Consider the following 20,812-nt stretch of genomic DNA (forward strand, 5'->3'; position numbering starts at 1 on the left):
AAAGATAAGAAAACCATGAAAAGAGAACCAAAATTTCCCGGCCACGCCTATCAACAAATGAATGTAAAGCACAGAAAAAGGTGTAGTAGTAGTAGTAGCGCTCTACCCTGAGGCATAAGTCTCACCAGAATACTTCCATCCACTTTTGCAAACGCTGACTCACAGTTCTGAGAGAAAGTAAACCAGAAGTGTCAGATAACAAATAAATCAATAAATACAAAGAACCGTGGGATATCATATTCCAAGAAACAGAACTTTTTAAGTGACCATATTTTAAGATGCTAATCTTATCTAGATAATTCTTTCCACATTCTCGAAGAAGTGAGAATTCTCAAAATAATTTATGCATTAAATAAGAAATAAAATTGCATTCAAGATATTGAAGAAAGAGAGACATGCACAGAAACAGAAAGAAAAAAAAGGGGGGAAAAACCCATCCCAGGACAATAAATATATTATTCATTTGGAAATAGGAAGTGAGAAGCAACTACTACATAAGAACTTTAACAGAAATCCTAACAGCAAGAACTTGATGCTGCAGTAGTAATTCCTATCAGCAAAACTAATTTATAGTTATACCCATCACACCAATGAGAACAGAGAAGAGAAATAACAGGATAGCTCAAAAGAGAACAGGTGGCGGTCCTTCATCCAATTGGTTGTTTGACAAGCATGATCTAATGTATAGTTTCAGAGGAAATAAATCTCTTTAGACACATATGAGATCCATTCTTACTGTCAAGCCCTGATTTTGACTCATTCTGAGCAGTGATGCCGGATAATGCTCCAGATCTATAGGATAAGACAAAATTACAATTTTTTGTAACAAAAAGAGGATCATTAAGGAAATAAAAATAAACGTTGATGTAAGGATTCCTGTCTTATATCCAAAGAAGAATACTATATTAAACAAACTGAAAGGACATAAGGTACCTTTGTTCTCTGCAAGAGTAAGCAATAGAAATAAAGATGCTAGTGATATACTGTGATTTTCTGAAAACAAATATGCGAATATCCCAAACCTGCAACAATAACAATCCCAAAAAATACAAATTATAATTAATTGCAATTTTGCAACCAAAATAGGAAACAGCAGCTACATAAAGAACTGTTGTGAATCAACAATGTAGTCCATCAAATATATAGTTGTTTTCCTTATATATTCAGTTATAAGAGCACCTAAATAGTTCTGCGTTTTCTAGTTCCCAAGTAATGATCAAATGTTAAGGAAGCATATTATTATTATTATTATTTGATAAGAAGAGGAAGCCTCGTTAAACTCCCCTTCATGATTGAAGGAACGCCTGCTGGAATTCCTTAATCAACAGAAGGAGGAAAAGAATGCCTCAAATATTATTGATAAAAAAGTATTACAAAGAGAAGACTACTTCCAATAACAACCCCCCTTACAACTGAAAGCCCGAAAAACAAAAAGAAAGAACCACCCAAGCTGAAACTCCCTAACTTAGCCAATAACAGATTTAGCGAAACCATCTGCCTCTATATTAGCTGTCCTAGCTACCCAACGAATAAGACCCTGCTGAACTCTTAACCTATCAAGGAAGCATATGAATTAAGTATATATACATTTTAAATATATTTATTGCTACCAGGTAATGGTGAACTCTTTTAGCATGACCTAAGCCTCCAGATTGGTGAAGTCATTCCCAAGTTATAACTTTAATAATATTTTTTAGTTGGAATTTGCTTAGTGGCAAAACATCATTTTTCCATTAGACCAAAATATACACATTAATATTGGCATTGGTTCTTAAGAAAAAAATGAAACCATAATCAAAGCATTTATAAATACCCGCTTCTTTATGAGAAAGAGTTTATTGACACTGTGAAGACCAACTATGACATCAGAATAGGAAGACACCAACCTATCTACATGCACATCATCATCCCAAGGGGTGACATCATAATGAGAATTTGAATATGTATGCTCATTTGAATGCTGAAGTAGATAGTTTATATTGATTTCTTCTCCTCCTCCAGCCTTGGGACCAGATATCTTGATTCTTATATCATTTAACACGTGCAGAAGAGGACTAGAATCACCTGTGCCACCAGCCGTATCCCCATTGGTAGCAATAGCATCTCTCTGACATAATGCCATATAATGATACAAGAGAAGACCAGCCACTCCATTAATCAAATGTTTTCCACCAACAACTTGAAGAAGCTGAACAACTATGTACAAAGAAGTGACTGCTGAGATGTAGCTACCCTGATAAAAATAATTGATGAATGAATCTTTCATGTTGAGAAAGCTTAGAATAACAGATTTCCAAATATCACTAACATTAACACGCTGACAAACAGGTGTGAAGATACAATTAGACATTCCATCAACTGAATTCTAATTTGGAGCAGTTTTCGTTTCCTTTTATTTTAATTTGCTTTGTCCCAAAACCTTCCCCTTTTTTCTTTTTATTTTCATCTCTTTTCCTTTTGCAGGAAAGGGTCAAATGTTATCTGGTGTATGAACTAAAATCCAAGCCTATGGTACGGTCACCGGAATATCGTTCTACTTCGTTTTAAGGTGGCAAACAATATTTAAAAACAAGGAGGAAAGAAGATAAGTCCATGACCAAATCTAAGAATGTCCAAGGGAAAGAATATTCTCGTCCACTTTCCTCTACATTCTGCGCATAAAAGCAGAGCACTGCCCGACTGTTAAAAACATGGCATAAGAGAGAGTTTCAAGACATTATTCCAAAAATACAGAGTCCAACATGTAAAATATGAAAGAAGCAGATCTATCATGAATTTGGGTTATCACACACATGATACTTCTATTCTTTTAAAGCATTTGTAAATTTCTTAAGAACTAGAAATACAAAACCTAAAACAAAAAGAATCATAAGGGTGATAACTTACTGTATTCACTCCTAACTTCAGTAGAGGAAGCAACAAGGGGAAAATAAGTACACTGAGAAGGTTTTTGGTAACTACTCTACTTAATTGCGATTCGCCAACAGAAAGCATGTCCTTGAAGTAGTAAAGATTGTCTATGATTTTATCAGTTTTCAGAAATATGTCCTTGTTTTCTTTACAAGTGCATTTCTCCCTGCACCATTGCAGATTCCTTAAAAGTTAGGACTTTAGAATTAACATGAGAATTAATTATAAAAATCCTTGAAACATATTGAAAGCAACATACTCTATGGAGTGGACAAGGGCATCTAGTTGTAGACATTGCTCCCTTAGACTATAAACCAAGTCTGAAAAGTAAATCGAGGCTGGAGCTGTTGTTATAAATTGATAGACATTATCGTCACAAACTGCATAAACCAAAATAACAGCAACGCAAACATTTTAAGCTTCCAAAAATTCAATAAATCAGAAATTTTAAGATACAACAGATGATTATTACTATTGTATATGTTGAGAGTTAATGCACGTATAGCTGTTTGAATCATCTTTTCCTCGTGTTGAGCAAATTTAAGAGCCTCACTGTACAGGGGAAATGAGACCACTACATCCTGCAATGACAAAGGGTAAAAGAAAGGTGAAACAGGAGAAAGTTCGAAATTAATTTAATGATCCATATAGGAAATTGAAGATAAATCATGCAAGTGTAGGAAAAAAATGTTTAGCTTCTAAAAAAATTGGAGGAAAGAAGAAAAAGAAAAAACCGTGAAAACAGGACATTAAAGTGAAGAGAAAAGGTGTTTTAATATGTCTATCTGCGTTGAAGTGGAGCTCTTTATCCATAGAATTCATGTTTATAGAATGCTAAAATTACAACACACACACACACGTGAATTTTGCTAAATGATTTTAACCTGAGACTCAGACAATATTGGTCCCCGAAGAAATACACCCATAAAACAAATTAAATCAAAATTCATTATCATTACACAAGAAAGTTGTCAAACATATTTTTTTTGTTTCTTTTGTGGTACTCTACAATCTCTCTATCTTAACATAAATGATAAAAAGCACTTCAGGTAGGTGTGAAGATCCTTAGGTGTCTCAAACAAGAGAATGCAACCATGCCTCATAGGCTTGTGACCTACCAAAAGCTTCATCAGAAGAAACTCTCCTCTCTTCATTTGCTATAACAGAAAAATATATAATTTTGCACATGGTCATCAGAAATTCTTTTAAAGGCAGCAGGAATATAAATGCTGGTGAAGAAGGGATCTAGGGCTAAGGGAATTATGTAAAAAATGCCGTTATGCAGCATTCATTGCATCAAGGTTTCTTTCTTAAGTAATTTTAGCATTCTATAAACATGAATTCTATGGATAAAGAGCTCCACTTCAACGCAGATATTAAAACCTACAAATGAAACGCTTTAGAAATAAACCATTGTGCTCTGCTTGAAAACCTTTAACTTACCCCATTAAACTTAACAAGAAGGCAAAGCGTGTCTCTGCTTATTTTGCTGCTCACTGCTCTGGTTTAACAGAAAAAAACATAAGATGTGAAAGAAAAAGAAATCCGAGGAAATAATCTGTTTCAATAAATGAAAGTTATACTGTTATGCTTTAGAAATTTAAGGGATAAAGATTAATAACACAACCTTAAGAAAGATACGTAATAAAGAGCAAGATCCCCTGTATTGAAGTTATATTGATGTTCTACGATGTTGTTGATATAGTCATTGCTTAAACAATAGTCTGCATCGCCAAATTTGCAAGAACTACGATGTTGTTGATATAGTCATTGCTTAAACAATAGTCTGCATCGCCAAATTTGCAAGAACAATAGTCAAGGCAACAGAAATAATTTCAGAGACTGCGCAGAAAAAGTAAAATGCATTTTTGCACATGGAATATCAACATTTATATTTTTTTTTTTGATAGAAAGAGGCCTCATTAAAATCCTCCTTCAATCCCTCCATGTTATGAGAGTAACATGAAGGAACAACGAAGGAGGAAAGGAGAGCCAAGAAAACTTTTATTCACAAGAACCAGATTACAAGATTGAACAAACTCCTACACTTCCAACAGAAGAACATAAAACTTAACACTAAACATCCAACAAACAGGGAGGTACAATTCCTGTTAAACAACACAACAATAACCAAAATCACCCTATCCAGTCTTTAGCAAGTTTATCAGTTTCCCAGTTTGCCGCCCTTGAAATATGCCTAAAAATAATATCCTTTCCAATCAAAAGCGAAACTATATCCTTCACCAAGGATAGATGCAAAGGAGCGAAACTATATCAACATTTATATTTGTGAACATTTCTGGAGACATGCAAACAGAAAGACAGAGAAATCATTAAATAACCAAGAAGTTTTAACATACATATCTATGGCACTAAGCATCTTACAAATTGCATGTTCACTATCCATGTTTTGAATCATTATGCTTAGATACTGAAGCAATGGAGCCTCAATTGTTGAACTTGTACTGATCCTTAGTACCCGTACAAACTCTGCTAAAACTTGGTATTCCATAAAACAGCTGAAATTTTTTTAAGAAATTCAGATTTCATCAAAAGCATACAGAAAGACATAATCATTACATTAGAAGATGTGTCCTGAGTAAATTCATACTCAAATATTGATGGGTCTTTTCTGTCCCCATATGTCACTATCTCTACAATAGTTTGTAGCAGATCTACAACTGCATCCTGCACAAGAGAAAGAACAAAGAGGGCTAATTTGAAAAGTTCATATATTAGTCATCAGGACAGGATTATAATCCAATACATCAAGTAGTTGTTCAACTTCTTTTCCTTTTTTACGGATAGGGATGAGTTTGTTAATTGCCTTTTTAATATCTTTTAATGATGGATTTATTAGCTGAAATATATTGAAGTTAATGGTGAATTGATGTTGGTTTCTTGACGTTTGAAATATACTAAATTAATTAATAGCCTAATCTAAGTGTCAACGTATTATTGGAGGGACACAAAAAGGGGCACTATAAGTGGGCAGAAGAATTCTGTTCTTTAATTATATATCCGACCGAACAGAAATCTTCTGTCCCTTTACCATGCCCCTAGTTGTGCCTCGCCTGTAAATTTTTGACACGTGTCTTAGGGTTTCTCTTTACTTACTTTTTCATTTAACGGCAATATAAATATTAACTTCAACCAAAGTCTGCAACACAGATCCTTTAAGAATTCTTTTCCATGAAAGATTGATTAGTTCAAATTAATTTAATTGATTGATTAATCAAAGCATTAGAACAAAGAAATTTTACCCACTTAATTAACTTTACCCATCTCGATTTCTCCCTTATGCGTTCTTTATTGCTATGTGTTGGAAATCCTTAAATTAAGGAGATTCTCTACCTTAGTTCTAGGAATTTCCTTGTAAATATTAACCATAATCTAATTACTGATTTATAGGGATAGGCTTATTATTAGAGATTATTTCCTTGTAAATATTAGAGATTATTTCCTTTTTTAATTTTTTTTCCTTCTATGTTAAAAAGGGTGTACTCCTATTCGAAGAAATAAGAGACTTTTCTTCTTCCTAAATCTGTTCATGGTATCGAGAGCAATAGGATTCATTCGATCCTACTCATTTGTCTCTCATCTCTCTTCCTAAACATTTTTTTCTCTCTCATGGGTGATATCAATGAAACCCTCTCTAATTCCTGCTCAAATAGGTCATGGTGTAGCCACTGTAACCGGGTTGGACATATCAAGGAGAAATGCTTTAAACTCCATGGTTAACCTGGAAAAAATCAAAAAGAAAACAAGGCAGCAATGATATCTACTAATGAAGAAGATGCCCAGGATGTTCGACTAACCAAAACTCAACTTGAGGCTCTTCATAAACTCCACGGGACTCCTACAACCATTGGATCACTAGCTATTCAAGGTACTGCCTTAAATACTACACATGAACCAATCTGGATACTAGATTCGGGTGCATCCAACCACATGACAGGTAATCTAAGTTTGTTTCACACATATTTACCTTGTCATGATCACTCCCGGATTCATATAGCTGATGGATCTTACTCCCCGATGGTTGGAATTTGAATGATCAGACTTACTGAAAATTTTTCCATTGATAAAGTTCTATATGTTCCAAATCTTTCTTGTAATTCACTCTCAATTAGCAAGCTTACCAAGGATGAGAAAGTACTTGTTAAATTTTCTGCTTCCGGTTGTGTGGTTCAGGAACAGGAATCGGGGAAGATGATTGGCACTACTAAAGTTGATGGTGGCTTATATATTTGGAATAAAAACAATTCACAAGAAGGGATGGCCTTATCTACATCGAAAGAAGAATTTATCATGCTATGGCACCGTAGACTAGGACACCCTAATTTTATGTACTTGAAGAAACTGTTTCCTCTACTATTTCTAAATCAGAAAATAAGTTCCTTGAATTGTGAAGTTTGCCAACTGTCTAAACATACTCGTGTCCCTTATCCTTTGGAACCTTATGTTCAATCTCAACCTTTCTCTTTAATCCACAATGATCTATGTGAAGCCAGTCGAGTAAAAAATGTCACAGGGGCTAGGTGGTTCATAACATTCATTGATGACCATACTAGAGTTTGTTGGGTCTATCTTCTCAAAGAAAAAACCGAAGTCTCTAGAGTCTTCCAAAGTTTTCATTCAATAATTCGAACTCAATTCAATTCCAAAATTCATACCCTTAGAACTGATAGTGGGAGAGAGTACTTTAATTCTATCCTAAGCCCTTATCTTTCTGAGCAAGGAATCATACATCAGAGTTCTTGTCCCGACACCCCTCAATAAAACGGGGTTTCCGAGAGGAAAAACAGACACATTGTAGCTGTGGCTTGTGCTCTTATGTTTACTATGAGTGTACCGAAGTATTTATGGGGAGAAGTTGTTCTCACTGCTTGTTATCTTATAAACCGACTCCCATCAAAGGTATTAAACTTTCAAACACCTTTACATACTCTTCAAAAAAAAAATTCCCTTGTTTCGTGCTCCTAATCTCCCAACCAAAACTTTTGGTTGCAAAGCATTTGTCCACAATCATCAACCTAACCGATCTAAACTTGATCCTAGAGCCCACACTTGTGTCTTTCTTGGATACTCACCTACACAAAAGGGGTACAAATGTTATTCTCCAACCCTACACTGAATGTTTGTGTCCCATGATGTTACTTTCTTCGAAAACGAGCCATATTTTTCAACCTCTCATCTTCAGGGGGAGATATTTAGTGAAGATGAGACCTTAAACAACCTTCTCATTATACCTCAAGACTTTATCAATCATACCACCACTACAAAACCTGCTAAAAATCCTACAGCCACTGCTGAAATTCCTACAGCATTTGTAATTCCTGATTTCTGTTTTACTCGACTCCACTGTGCAACAACAAGAAACAAGGGCGATTAATCGTACAAATGAATAAAAACAACCCTCTCCTTCTGAAAAACAACAAGAAAAAACTCAGCAACTTCGTCTATATTCTCGGAAACATCAGCTGCAAGAAACTGAAACAGCAGTGCCAATGCCATCTTTACCCGAGGACTGTCCTGAGGAAGAAGTCTCACCTCCTTCGCCTTCCATCTATCTTCCAATTGCAATCAGAAAGGGCACGAGAAGCTGCACTCAACATCCCATTTCTCGGTTTGCATCTTATGGGAACTTGCCTAAATCCTACAATGCTTTATTTCTAATATTCACTCTGTAGAAACTCCAAAGAACATAGAAGAGGCTCTTATGTCAATCAAATGGAAGCAAGCCGTGTTGGAAGAAATAAAGGCTCTTGAAGACAATGGAACGTGGGAAATATCTACACTACCTACTGGAAAGAAGACAGTAGGTTGTAAGTGGATTTTCACTATGAAAGTTAAACCAGATGGGAGCATTGATCGATACAAGGCTAGACTTGTGGCCAGGGGTTTCACTCAAACATATGGGTTGGACTACGAGGAAACATTTGCACCAGTGGCCAAACTAAATACTATTCGAGTGCTCTTCTCAATTGATGTCGATTTAGATTGGCCTTTGATCCAATTGGATGTAAATAATGCTTTTCTCAATGGAGAATTAAAAGAAGTCTACATAGATTTTCCGCCCGGATTCGAAGGAAGCAAGGGCTAAGTATGCAAGTTGAAGAAGTTTTTGTATGGACTAAAACAATCCCCCAGGGCTTGGTTTAATCGTTTTGCCAAAGCCATGGCGAGTAGACAGTATATTCAAGGTCAAGCTGATCACACCTTATTCTACAAACACTCGGCTAATAGGAAGTGTTGTATTCGCATTGTATACGTTGATGACATAATATTGACGGGAGATGACTCTATTGAAATTGAAAGACTAAAAGAATTCTTAAGTCTTGAGTTTCAATTTAAAGACTTGGGGAATCTTAGATATTTTCTTGGAATGGAGATAGCAAGGTCAAAGGCAGGTATTTCAATCTCTCAAAGAAAGTATGTCCTGATCTACTTTCTGAAGTCGGACTGTTGAGTTGCAAACCAGCCGAGACTCCCATGGAACCCAACCTTAAATTAGGATCTGATAAGGATGGAGAAGAGGTAGACAGAGGGAGATATTAAAAGTTAGTGGAAAAACTTATCTATCTTTCTCATGCTCGTCCAGACATAGCGTTTGGAGTAAGTGTTATTAGTCAATTTATGCATGCTCCTAGGGAGAAACATTTGGAAGCTGCTTACAGGATATTGAGAGACTTAAAAGGGACTCCGGGTAAGGGGTTGCATTTCAAGAAAAATGTAAATCGAAGCATAGAAGTCTACACTGATGCAGACTGGGCAGGTGCTATTAATGACAGGCGCTCCACAAGTGGTTACTGCAGCTATGTTTGGGGTAATCTCGTGACATGGAGGAGTAAAAAGCAGTCGATTGTGGCATGCAGCAGTGCTGAAGCTGAGTATCGAGCTCTGTCCCAAGGTATATGTGAAGGAATGTGGCTACAACGGCTAATGGGAGAACTAAAATTATCCTATACAACACCTATTATACTGAACTGTGACAACCAAGCAGCAGTTAATATAGCTCACAACCCTGTACACCATGACCGCACCAAGCATGTGGAAATCGATCGCCACTTTATTACAAAGAAAATTAACAAAGGGGAAGTTTGTGTTTCATATCTACCTACTCGACAACAAGTAGCAGATGTGTTAACCAAGAGCTTGAGCAGAAAAAAGTTCGAAGAAATTATGGGCAAGCTAGGTTCGATTGACATCTACACTCCATCTTGAGGGGGAGTGCTGGAAATACTTAAATTAAGGAGATTCTCTACCTTAGTTCTAGGAATTTCCTTGTAAATATTAGCCATAATCTAATTACTGATTTTTAGAGATAGGCTTATAATTAGAGATTATTTCCTTGTAAATATTAGAGATTATTTCCTTTTTTTTTCTGCTATGTTAAAAAGGGTGTACTCCTATTCGAAGAAATAAAAGACTTTTCTTCTTCCTAAATTTTTTCACTATGGATATGCAATCTTGCATATTGATTAATGCAGCAGTTCATGGGATCTTAACCATTTCATTTCATGCCCAAGAAGATTAGACTTACATAAGTTTTATAGACAATTTACTCATTTTCGTTAAGTGGATGCAATACAAATGTTACAATTACAAGCTTCTAGACGCTCTCTCTAAATTCTTTCAACTAAAATTAAATTGAATGGAACTGGAATAACTACAAGATCGAAAATAGAGAATGTTGCTACTTTTAGTTTCAGTAAGTAGAATGTTACTATGGTGTTAATCCACAAAACACTACAACTACATGTAAGCATGAATAATCTTAACAATCAGAAAGTTTAGTAGATGTTATTGTAAAAAAGTAACATAGATATTCTATCGGAGATTAATTACAGAGAAATTAAAGGCAAGATGAAAACTTGATGTTTTTTTGGACTTTGCAGAAGAGAGATTTAAACAATGGAGTCAATCATCAAAGCTGTTTTTATGGTCATTGAGGAAGGAATAAGTTGTTTTTATGGCCATTGAAGAAGGAATAAAGCTTAGTTGTCTTTGAATCAACTTCTTCACTAAATCACATCTAATTAAAATATGGAATCATTAACAACAAGATTACTAAAGTTCTTCATCTTGTTTCCTTTCCACAACACCCTCTCACTTTTATCAACCTTTTTTTTACCTGGAAACTCGTTGATTTAGTGTTTTTCATTATCGAAGTCAGGCCAAAAATTAAAAACAAAAACTAACACTCATTTGTTGGTTCAGTATTTTCATGGATAAAATTTTAGGAAAGAGATGCAATCTTTTTTACTCAAGTTACTGTCAACATTGTTATGAGAAAAGATAATTATTAAGAAAACAAAGAAACATGATTGTTGCAGACTTTGGTTTAAGTTAACGTCTGTTTTGCCGTTAAAATGAAAAAGTTAGTCAAGGAAAAGAAAAAAAAACAAGAGTCAAAAAATAATAGATGAGACACAATTAGGGGCATGGTAAAGGGGCAGAAGATTTTTGTTCATATCCGTACTTAATAAGTTGAAATTTAACTTCCTTATTTATAGTTAAACAGATACGTGGTAAACATATGAACCTACTCGTGGAGTTTTCAATCTTTCACCGCCGTTGTATACATAGATTAATACTCCGAAGTAGCATATAATAAAAATAATAATTAAAAGTCACATAAGTTACCCTGTTCTGCTCATCGACAACTTTGATCTGCCGCAATTCAGTAACTACAGATCTATATCCACGAACAAGATTTTAGGGGGGAAATCGTCAAAATAATAAGCATCAAAATGAAAATCGATGACCAATCCACAAGATACAAAAATGTAATGTGAAGAAAATGTAACTGCTAAACCTTATTAAAATCATCAAAATAACGAGAAATAATAACAAAATTCAAAGGAAGAAAAATTCGTACCACATTGTAATTTGATGGAATACAATTAATTACAGTTTAAACTTGTGTAAACATTAAAAAAAAGATTTGAGAGGAAGAGAGAGAAATTACTTGAAGTGTTGAAGAGAGAAGCGATCGATGGATCGCCAGAGCAAGCGCCACATCGTGAAAAATGGAGGAGATCCGTTGCTGTTTTTTACTTTTTTTACTTTGGTTGAGAGGAAAGAAACCCTATAGGAAGAGGAGAAAATGTGTAGAAGGGAAGGAATTTTGGTGGAAGACGTTCAGTTGAGTTTTGTCCGCGCGGCAAGGGGACTGGAGTGAGGCTTTTGCTTTGCTTTGGTTTTGGTATTAGATGCTGTGTACTGCCAACGAACTTTCAACGTTTCCAACTTTTACGTCAAATTTATTAAGTAGATAGAAATTGTCTCATTAACGACAAAGCTTTTAAATTTTCATAGCTAGCATTGTTTTCTTTCTTTCTCTTTTTTGGAAATATTTTCTTATATAATTAGGGAGGCGTCGTTCTAAACTTGGATGATGGGTGTTAACATCAACTAATAAAAGTTGAGATATATTTTAAACAAATACAAAATATTTATACTTGGTAAATATTGAGATGATAAATGGATAGTTTGGCAAATTTTTTACAATAATATGAAAGAAAATTGCTCGAATAATGGTCAGTCGTAATTATTTACTTGAATAATGTATTTTCTACAATTAGATCCGGAGTCACACGGTGATTGGCGTGTCAATGTTGGTGTTGCATGGGCCATGCGTTTTCCTAAAAAAATGGAGGTGTTGCATGGACTACCATGTGTTTCCCCCCTTGTGTCTTTTGGTGATCCATGTGTCTCTCTGCAAGCTCCATGCACGAACCAGCGAGATGCAACATATCAGTTCAATGTCCCGTCCATGATCAATCGCCTGCAAGACTGCTTCCTGCCCGTGATCCTCCTTGCATGCATTTTGTCCGGTAGCAATAATAGTTGGATTATGGTAGCAATTATAGCTGCATTATTGCAGCAATAGTTTGATCCCAAAATTTTTTATATGGGTAATGGGATGATAACCGAAAGATAAAAGAGAGAGAAAACATAAGAGAATGAAAGAAAAGAGAGAAGTATAACACAAGAATTTTGGGAGAAAAAAAAGGAAGAAAAAAGAAAAATATAAGGTAATTTATTTTTTGTTGTTATTTTAAGTTAGTTACTTAATTAGTTTAGATTAAATTATTTTTTTAATATTTAGATTATTTTATTATTATTAAAAAATTATTTTTTTTTTGCAAATTCGTTCAAATGGCATAACAAAAAATCAATTGCTTCATCTTTACGCTCAACATATTTCTAACAATTTGGGATTGATGGTGTTATTATTATTTAATTTAATAAATATTATATTTTATTTGAGAACATATCCGTTATTATTAAATAGCAAAAGTTTGTTTTATTATTAATTGATTAATTTCATGATTTAATTAATTGTAGGAAGACCCACAACGACAACTCGTGGTCCAACAAATGGGATGTTGATAGCGCATGATAATAATTACCAGGTGGATTGTGCTTGCAATACGTAACTTGGAAAGAGGCGGTAGAACCAAATTTAAACAACCGGTGTTTGAGGATATCATGGTTGCATAATCAATTTCTGCTCATTGATAATAATACTAAGGAAGAAGTGTTATATGCAACTCAAGCATATATATTGGAGTTGATTGGGGGGAGTTTCGATGATGGAGAAATCCAGTAATTTAGTTCACATTCGGTATCTCTCATTTTTGAGAAATCTTTAGAATACTATTCAATATAGTTGGATATCGGCGATATTGGCATTCTTATAATGTGAGATGTGAAAGACGTCAATAATCGTAAATGATATTATTACAATGGAAATCAGTCGATTCTGATGTTACTACAATCATGGGTTTGTCATAGACTTCTATTTTTATAAGGGTGTAAATGAACAAAGCGTTCGGTAAACTGTTCGTGAACCGTTTGTATAATGTTCGTTTATGTTCGTTTGTTAAGCTAAATAAACGAACATGAACCAAAAAATATTTACGTTCATTTAATAAACGAACAAACATGAACAAAGGTGTGTACGACTCGTTTATGTTCACGAACAAGCTCGTTTATGAGCTATTTTATCAACTCGTTCATTTATGTTCATGAACAAACTCTTTTACTCGATTCTCCTTTTTCTTTTATTTTTTTACATTTTAAATATTGGTGAAGATAAGGATTAAATAGAACACTTGATAAAAATTTCATTTTAAACTATGAATTTTAAGAAGTTTAAGCACGAGTGGAATAATTTTATCATTTTTCTTTAGCTTGCAAATGAAATTAAAAATCGAATGTATAAACGAACGATAAACAAACATTAAAACAACGCTAAACGAACACTAAATGAACATGTTCATGAACATATAAATGAACACGTTCGTGAACATTAAATGAACATGTTCGTGAACAATAAATAAATGAACATGAACACCTTCAAAAATAAATAAAGGAATATGAACACGATATTGAAAATTTAAACGAACATGTACTGAACACGAACACTTTCAAAAATAAATAAACGAACACGAACATAACATTGTTTGTTCAAGCTCGGTTCATTTACACCCCTACATTTTAACACCGATTAGTCTAACTGCGTTTGATTTTCCTCTTGTCAGAAAGTAAAATTTCTATTCGATTTTGATTTAAAATGTTAATTAGAATTTTATTAAATATTTTGATTAAAAATAATTAATGAATATATTTAATTGATTTACAGATGGAGGCATAAAATAGAAATAACAGGGTTGGTGCATAATAACATTAAAGAATTTAGGTTGAATATTGACATAAGAAGTAAAAAAAGAGGTGTATATATAATTTGATTAATTGAAATTTTTATTATTATATATTATGCTATCTTAGGTTATGTTAATCTTAAATTTTAATTTTTTAGATAATCTATTTTTAAATTTATTTTACAGTTTAATTTGAAGTCATATGTCGGTGATGAAATTACTTCGTGTGTGCCGCAAGATGTTTGGGATAATTGTCAATATTGGTGTGTTGTTACACCGTTGATCCATTTTGCTTTTGTGAAGTACCAATCTTCGGATAGAGTGTTGAGTAGTTTGGCTTCCACCAACCTATTTTGCAACCTCCATACAATCATAATGAGCTCACTGACTGAATGCAAATAGTAAACTTGACAATAATTGGGCTGAGAAGAATATATACTTTATTAATATTTGGAACAAAAGAGGCTCGTGCTTGCCATCTCTTACTCCCATTCAAGATGATAACATTAATTTTTAGAATTCGGCTTACCTTAACTATTATTAGGATAATGGAAAGTCGTATTACACAACGGAGAGTGAAAGGAGACAATTTCAAAAATTAAAGAAAAAATATGGTAAATTCGAAAAATCTATACCAAGTGAGAGTGCATGTTCATCCCACCATGAAGTAGAAACAACACATGTGGATGATAGCTTATCATAAGTGGTGGATGATAGCTCATCGTAAGTGTTTGATGATTATGCTATTCCGGCATACGTACTAGTGTATGCAGCCTCAACCACCCTATTTTATGCTACATTAGGCACCTATCTACTCTCCTATGTTTGAATCAACGTATAATTTTCATCACATGGCATTTATGATGTTAAATACTACTATTTGTCATTTTACATTTCCACTAGAGATGGGAGAGCAAAACGGTGGGTATATATTTACAACAGTGAATCAAATTCCCTCAGTGAATGAGGATGATGGCTACCACACCTCTGAGTAACAACAACGTCCACAATGCAATCGACGTCTACCTCGACATTATCATTCCACAACACCACGATAATGACAGAACTATAGATGGATCATTGTATAAAAATTAATACTAAATAAAATGTTTGTTATATTGATGTATTCTTTAAATGATGATGGTTTAATTTAGTTTAATTCATCACACTTATTCAAATAAAATGTGGAAATCAATCACACCCGTTAAAAATAAATAAAATATGGAAATCCATCACACTCATTCAGAAAAAAACTAAATAAGAAAAACCAAACATTCATTCTTCATTCATTGAATTTGAAATAAAAGTAGAAAGTCAAATATTTGTTTGTTCAAATACATATATGACTACTGATTAGGAATATGTCTTGGTAGATTTTGACACTTTTTTATTGACCTTCAACCCTACATAATCCACATCTCTTCGATTGATCTTTCTCTCTAATAAAGAAATCCATACTGGTATGAATACAAGTGGAGTCAAGTCGACCATTTGGACTTCTACAAAGCATTGATTTTGACAGCCATGAGCCTTTTTCGGCCAATATGATTCATTTGGGAAATGTTTGAATATATAGCTGTAGACGTTTAATATCCTCTTTATGGGCACATGGATATCTCAAAGCTTGAAAGTGACCACAATCACACTATTTTTGTCGTAAATCAACTCGAAATATTTGACCTTATCCTCAATCATTGCGACGTATGCCTGACACAACAAAATTATGACCAATTCAGTCAAAGTTATGAACAAGCATTGAGGTTATCAATTGCTCATTTGCTTCGGTTTCTTCCACCACTGTAGGAGTCCAAGATTGACCTCTATTTATGAGACACTCAATCTCTCTCCCTTTATTGGACCAAACCTTAGTTAACCTAAAGTATGTATCTTTTACCATTCTCGTTGTTGGGAGATGATGTGTACCTTTTAGTATTGAATTAATGACCTGAACAAGGTTTATTGTCATGTATTCGCATCACCAACCACAATCGTATGCTTACGGCCCTTTTTTCATAAAATTCTTGAACCCTAGTTCCAAACACACTCACTATGAGACCACCTTCAAATTCTCCAACCTTTTATCAAAATTTGGTTGGCATAGCTCATATCCTGTTTCATAATAAATATTGTGTTAAACATCAATTAAAAAACACACAACTGGATACACACATATTGACAATAAAATAAAACTTACCCATGCTACTATCTCACTACGAATATGAGCATTATGAAACTGGTCGATATTGTTCTTACCAATATGGTGGATACAAAATGTGGGATATGCATGCAAAGACATCCAATGACTTTCTGGTCATTCAATTGCCACCAAAATGCCCATTCCTTGATCGAATATCAAGTAAACTCCATCTTTTGGAATGACATGTTGATGTAGATTGGTCAAAAACAAATCCCAAGCCTCTATTGTTTCTCCTTCAATAATGGCGAATGCAACTAGAAATATATTTTGTTCACCATCTTGAACAACTGTTATCAATAATACATTTTATATTGATTATACAATCATGTACCATCTACTTGGACCATACATTTGCAAAATGGAAATCCTTCTATGTATGACTTGAATGCCCAAAAGAGTATGAAATATTTTCTTCCCTTCAACAAGTGTAGTATGTAGGGTTTGAGACTTCACTATGGTTCATGGGATGAATCATTTCATTACTTGTAACAAATCTAGTAGCTCATTGTATGGTGTATCTCAATCTTTATACGTCAACTTCATTATCTTCAACTTCACATTCCAAACCTTACTATATTTTACTTTGTATCCAAATTGGCTTCAAATATAATCAGCTAACATTGAATAAGGGATCCTTGTATTTTTTTTTCAACCAACACTTCCACGTATTCACATATTACATCGGAGTCCAATAGTCAACGGTCTCATTCGATGGAGTTTCGTAAACATGTGACCATTGTACCTTGTGATGACTCAAGCATCGTGCCTTTGAATTTTTGATACTCTGATCTTCCACTTGCACTCTAGCCATATTTAACACACTTCGCATATATGGTTCTCTAGTTGGACTCTGCAACTTGGACATAAACATGGCCTATGATGAAATACTCTTTAATCGCAAACGTAACTTCATTTTTCCATCTAAATTGCATCCCAATTGAAAATTCACCTGAATTTTTAATGATTCAACCATGTGATATATAGTTAAATGTGGCATGTATGAGAATTTAGGTGCCCTCTTCATATCATAATCTATCTCGTACATGTGATGGGTAGCTTGATACGATGTTGAAACTTCGTCAATGAAAAATCAGGTGCACCACCACCATAGACATTTTCATCATCGTCCAAAATGGGTTCCTCAATTTCTTCATCTTATCATAATCATGTATTTCTCCCCATCGATTTTTAGCATTAATGTCAATAGCCAAATCTGATTGATGTATGCTTCTTGCCCCATACTTTGTTGTTGCGGACGACTCACCGACTTTATTTCCACTTTCCAATAACGCCATAAAATTGTTTATCGACATGTATGTCGGGTCCTCAAGCTTACTTTTTCTGACCATTTGAGATGAATTTTCAGCAACATTTCTTAATGACCCAAGAACATTGGATATGTTACGTACCTCAACAAATAACTTAATAACTGCAATATTTGTTTACTCATATAATCCAATCATGGGTTAAATATTATCATTTTCTTCAACTGGTACTGCATCATATCTAACTGGATTGGGACATACCATAAACCTATACTTCAAACCATCAATAGTAGCTCGAATTTTTTGTTATATCCTCTACTTCAATTTTACAAATGTAATGTCCATTTTGAATATCATATTTATAGGTCTTTTAGACTAAAAAACAATTCCGACCTCATTTTCCACAATATGTCTATTATAATGGAAAATTGTAAAAAAAATTGTTGCTTATTTTCTCAACAAATTAAAATTTTATATTTAAAATTAAGAATATTATCATCATGATAACAACAATATATTCTTAAAGGTAAACTACAACTACAAATATTATAAAAATAATATTAATATAACAATAAATCGTAAAATACTTCAAATAAAATTTATTCACACTTACTTCACCATTTCTTTCAACAATTTGACTTGTGAAAAAAATCCTCCTATCTCTTTTGTAAACACCTAAAAATAATTTAACATATTAAATAAATAAATTCAGATAAAATAACAAAAATTTGAACAAATAATTTTACACTTACTCAAATCATAATAATAATAATAACAAAGAGAATGCACTAAATGAGTAAGCTGGGAAAAATACATCAAATGAGCACTCAAATCTTTTACACTTCACCAATTGTTGCTCTCTTCTTAATGGTCATTCTCGAATTCATTTCTACATATACATATATATATATAGTTGGAAAATATTTTTTAACAACTTGTAGTGCTAGGGTATGGATTATACAACTTGCAGTTCCAGGGTAAGAATTATACAAGACAATATTCGATATAGTCATACCTAATGAGCAGGGCATCATTCGATATAGTTGTGTCGTAACCATCATTTGGCTGGGCCCGAAATAGGGTTTTGACTTGAATTAACGTGTATTGGAGCCGCCATTGATTATTTTAAATTAGGTTGATCGAACTGCCTAACTTACCATTTACCTTATCTGTGTTTTACCAGAAATTAATTGGATTCGGGAGTCGATTACGGTCAAGGAAGGACTAACACCCTTGTACTGCCCTTTTGGTACCAGTTTGATTTCTCGGATAAAAATGATAAAACAAAAATAAGAAAGGAAACAAAATTAAATGTTACAAGATACAAAAGTAGTTAATATAATAAAATAAAATGAGGATTAAATTTAAAAATTAATATTTAGAGGTAAAATTACACGTGGTGAGCAAAGTCAATTATGCTTCAAACTAAGAGGGATTGAGGAAATAATTAAACTATTTAGTAATTACAAGGTGGTCTCTATAAATACCCCCAAAATTACAAAAAAAGTATTTCTCCTTTTATTTAAAAAACTCTCCACCTCTCTCAAATTCTCTCAACATTTCCCCCAACTGGCTGTAGGCCGGCCACATCCTCACCACCCGGACCACCGACGACCTCCGCTCCGGCCACCACCCCCGGTGGCTGAAAACACCCAAAACACTCCTTCTAACCCTATGAACAAAAAACCGAAATCTAAATACCGTAAAAAAGCCCCAAATAGCATAGATTTATGCCTAAAGTTTCTATTTTTATCTTTGTTCAATGGTGACCTTCCGACTTATGGTGGTTCTCTTTCTTTTCGAGCCGAGGTCGTAGCTTGTCCTTGACGATTTTTGTTTGTGTGTTTTTTTGTTGCTTCGAATGTTTTTGCGTTTTTTATAGTTGTTTCGATTGCTTTGTTTGCTTGGCTATTTCGAATGCTTGGTTTCCTTTTGGTTGCTCTGATGATTTTTTAATTGTGTTCTCTTATTCAACTTGCAGGGCTTATATAGTCCTTCGACGGTGGTGGTTTCTGAGCATCTTGGGGTTATCTCTAAGCATTTCAGGGTTATTTCTCAGTTATCTGATTTGTGTTGTTCGTGTTTAACCAGAGATATTGGATGGTTCAATCCGAATTGCTCTGATTTTTGCATTTCAAGCGCCAAAAATCTCGGCCGACTGGTAATCTCGTCGGCGCGTGATTTTCACTCATTGTTATCGGTGGCCCTTGAGCTTCTGGGATTTGATCTTTCAAGCGCCAAAAATCTCGGCCGACTGGTAATCTCGTCGGCGCGTGATTTTCACTCATTGTTATCGGTGGCCCTTGAGCTTCTGGGATTTGATCTTAGTCGTTGGATTGGTTAAAGATCCAACGGCCCAATATTGGTTGTGGTGTGATGATATTTTAGGGTTTTAAAATCCTAGGTCTCTTATGATTCTGGCCGTTGATATCCATCTTGATCTAGCGGTCCTCATTTGCGCGATGCTAGACTTAATGATGAAACCCTAGTATGGCTTGGCCTTACTTCTTGGCCCCCCTTCATTGCTTAGCAGATTGGTTTGCTGGCTTAGGCAAACCTCTTTGTTGGGCCTCCACTTGATTTGGATTTCGTTGAATCCCAATCTGCTAGGTCATGTAGATTGGGTCTTGTCACGTATGCTGGACTTTAGACCTTAAACACCGATAAAAATGAAAATAGATGAGAAAAAAAAGAAAGTAAAAACTAATAATAATAATATATAATAATATGTGTATATTAAAAAATTATATAATATATAATATATA

The 20,812-nt window shown here is 34.2% G+C and overlaps 1 protein-coding gene across 5 annotated transcripts in view; it reads right to left on the minus strand.

Moving 5' to 3' along the window:
- The window catches only part of LOC120181656 (protein TRANSPARENT TESTA 9-like), a 30,714-nt gene extending 18,636 nt beyond the window's left edge, over positions 1–12,078 (minus strand). For 3 of the 5 annotated variants that reach the window (XR_005521774.1, XM_039186746.1, XM_039186755.1), the window contains exons 1-13: positions 11,885–12,078; positions 11,560–11,611; positions 5,522–5,598; positions 5,296–5,429; positions 4,538–4,634; positions 4,354–4,411; positions 3,383–3,491; positions 3,170–3,290; positions 2,887–3,076; positions 1,887–2,233; positions 934–1,022; positions 737–792; positions 108–167 (exon numbers count right to left, since the gene is read on the minus strand). Coding sequence is in view for 4 of the 5 variants with exons in the window: in XM_039186746.1 (XP_039042677.1) it covers positions 108–167; positions 737–792; positions 934–1,022; positions 1,887–2,233; positions 2,887–3,076; positions 3,170–3,290; positions 3,383–3,491; positions 4,354–4,411; positions 4,538–4,634; positions 5,296–5,429; positions 5,522–5,598; positions 11,560–11,611; positions 11,885–11,937 (1,443 nt within the window). In the remaining variant the exon portion in view is untranslated. Of the gene's footprint in view, positions 1–107; positions 168–736; positions 793–933; positions 1,023–1,886; positions 2,234–2,886; positions 3,077–3,169; positions 3,291–3,382; positions 3,492–4,353; positions 4,412–4,537; positions 4,635–5,295; positions 5,430–5,490; positions 5,599–11,559; positions 11,612–11,884 lie in introns of those variants that run through there. The other 2 variants (XM_039186763.1, XM_039186768.1) reach the window with 2 other exon arrangements.
- Positions 12,079–20,812: the final 8,734 nt, after the last annotated feature.

The sequence above is a fragment of the Hibiscus syriacus genome, unplaced genomic scaffold, assembly GCF_006381635.1.
Source record: "Hibiscus syriacus cultivar Baekdansim isolate YM2019G1 unplaced genomic scaffold, ASM638163v2 tig00003721_pilon, whole genome shotgun sequence".
In the NCBI taxonomy this organism is placed as follows: domain Eukaryota; kingdom Viridiplantae; phylum Streptophyta; class Magnoliopsida; order Malvales; family Malvaceae; genus Hibiscus; species Hibiscus syriacus.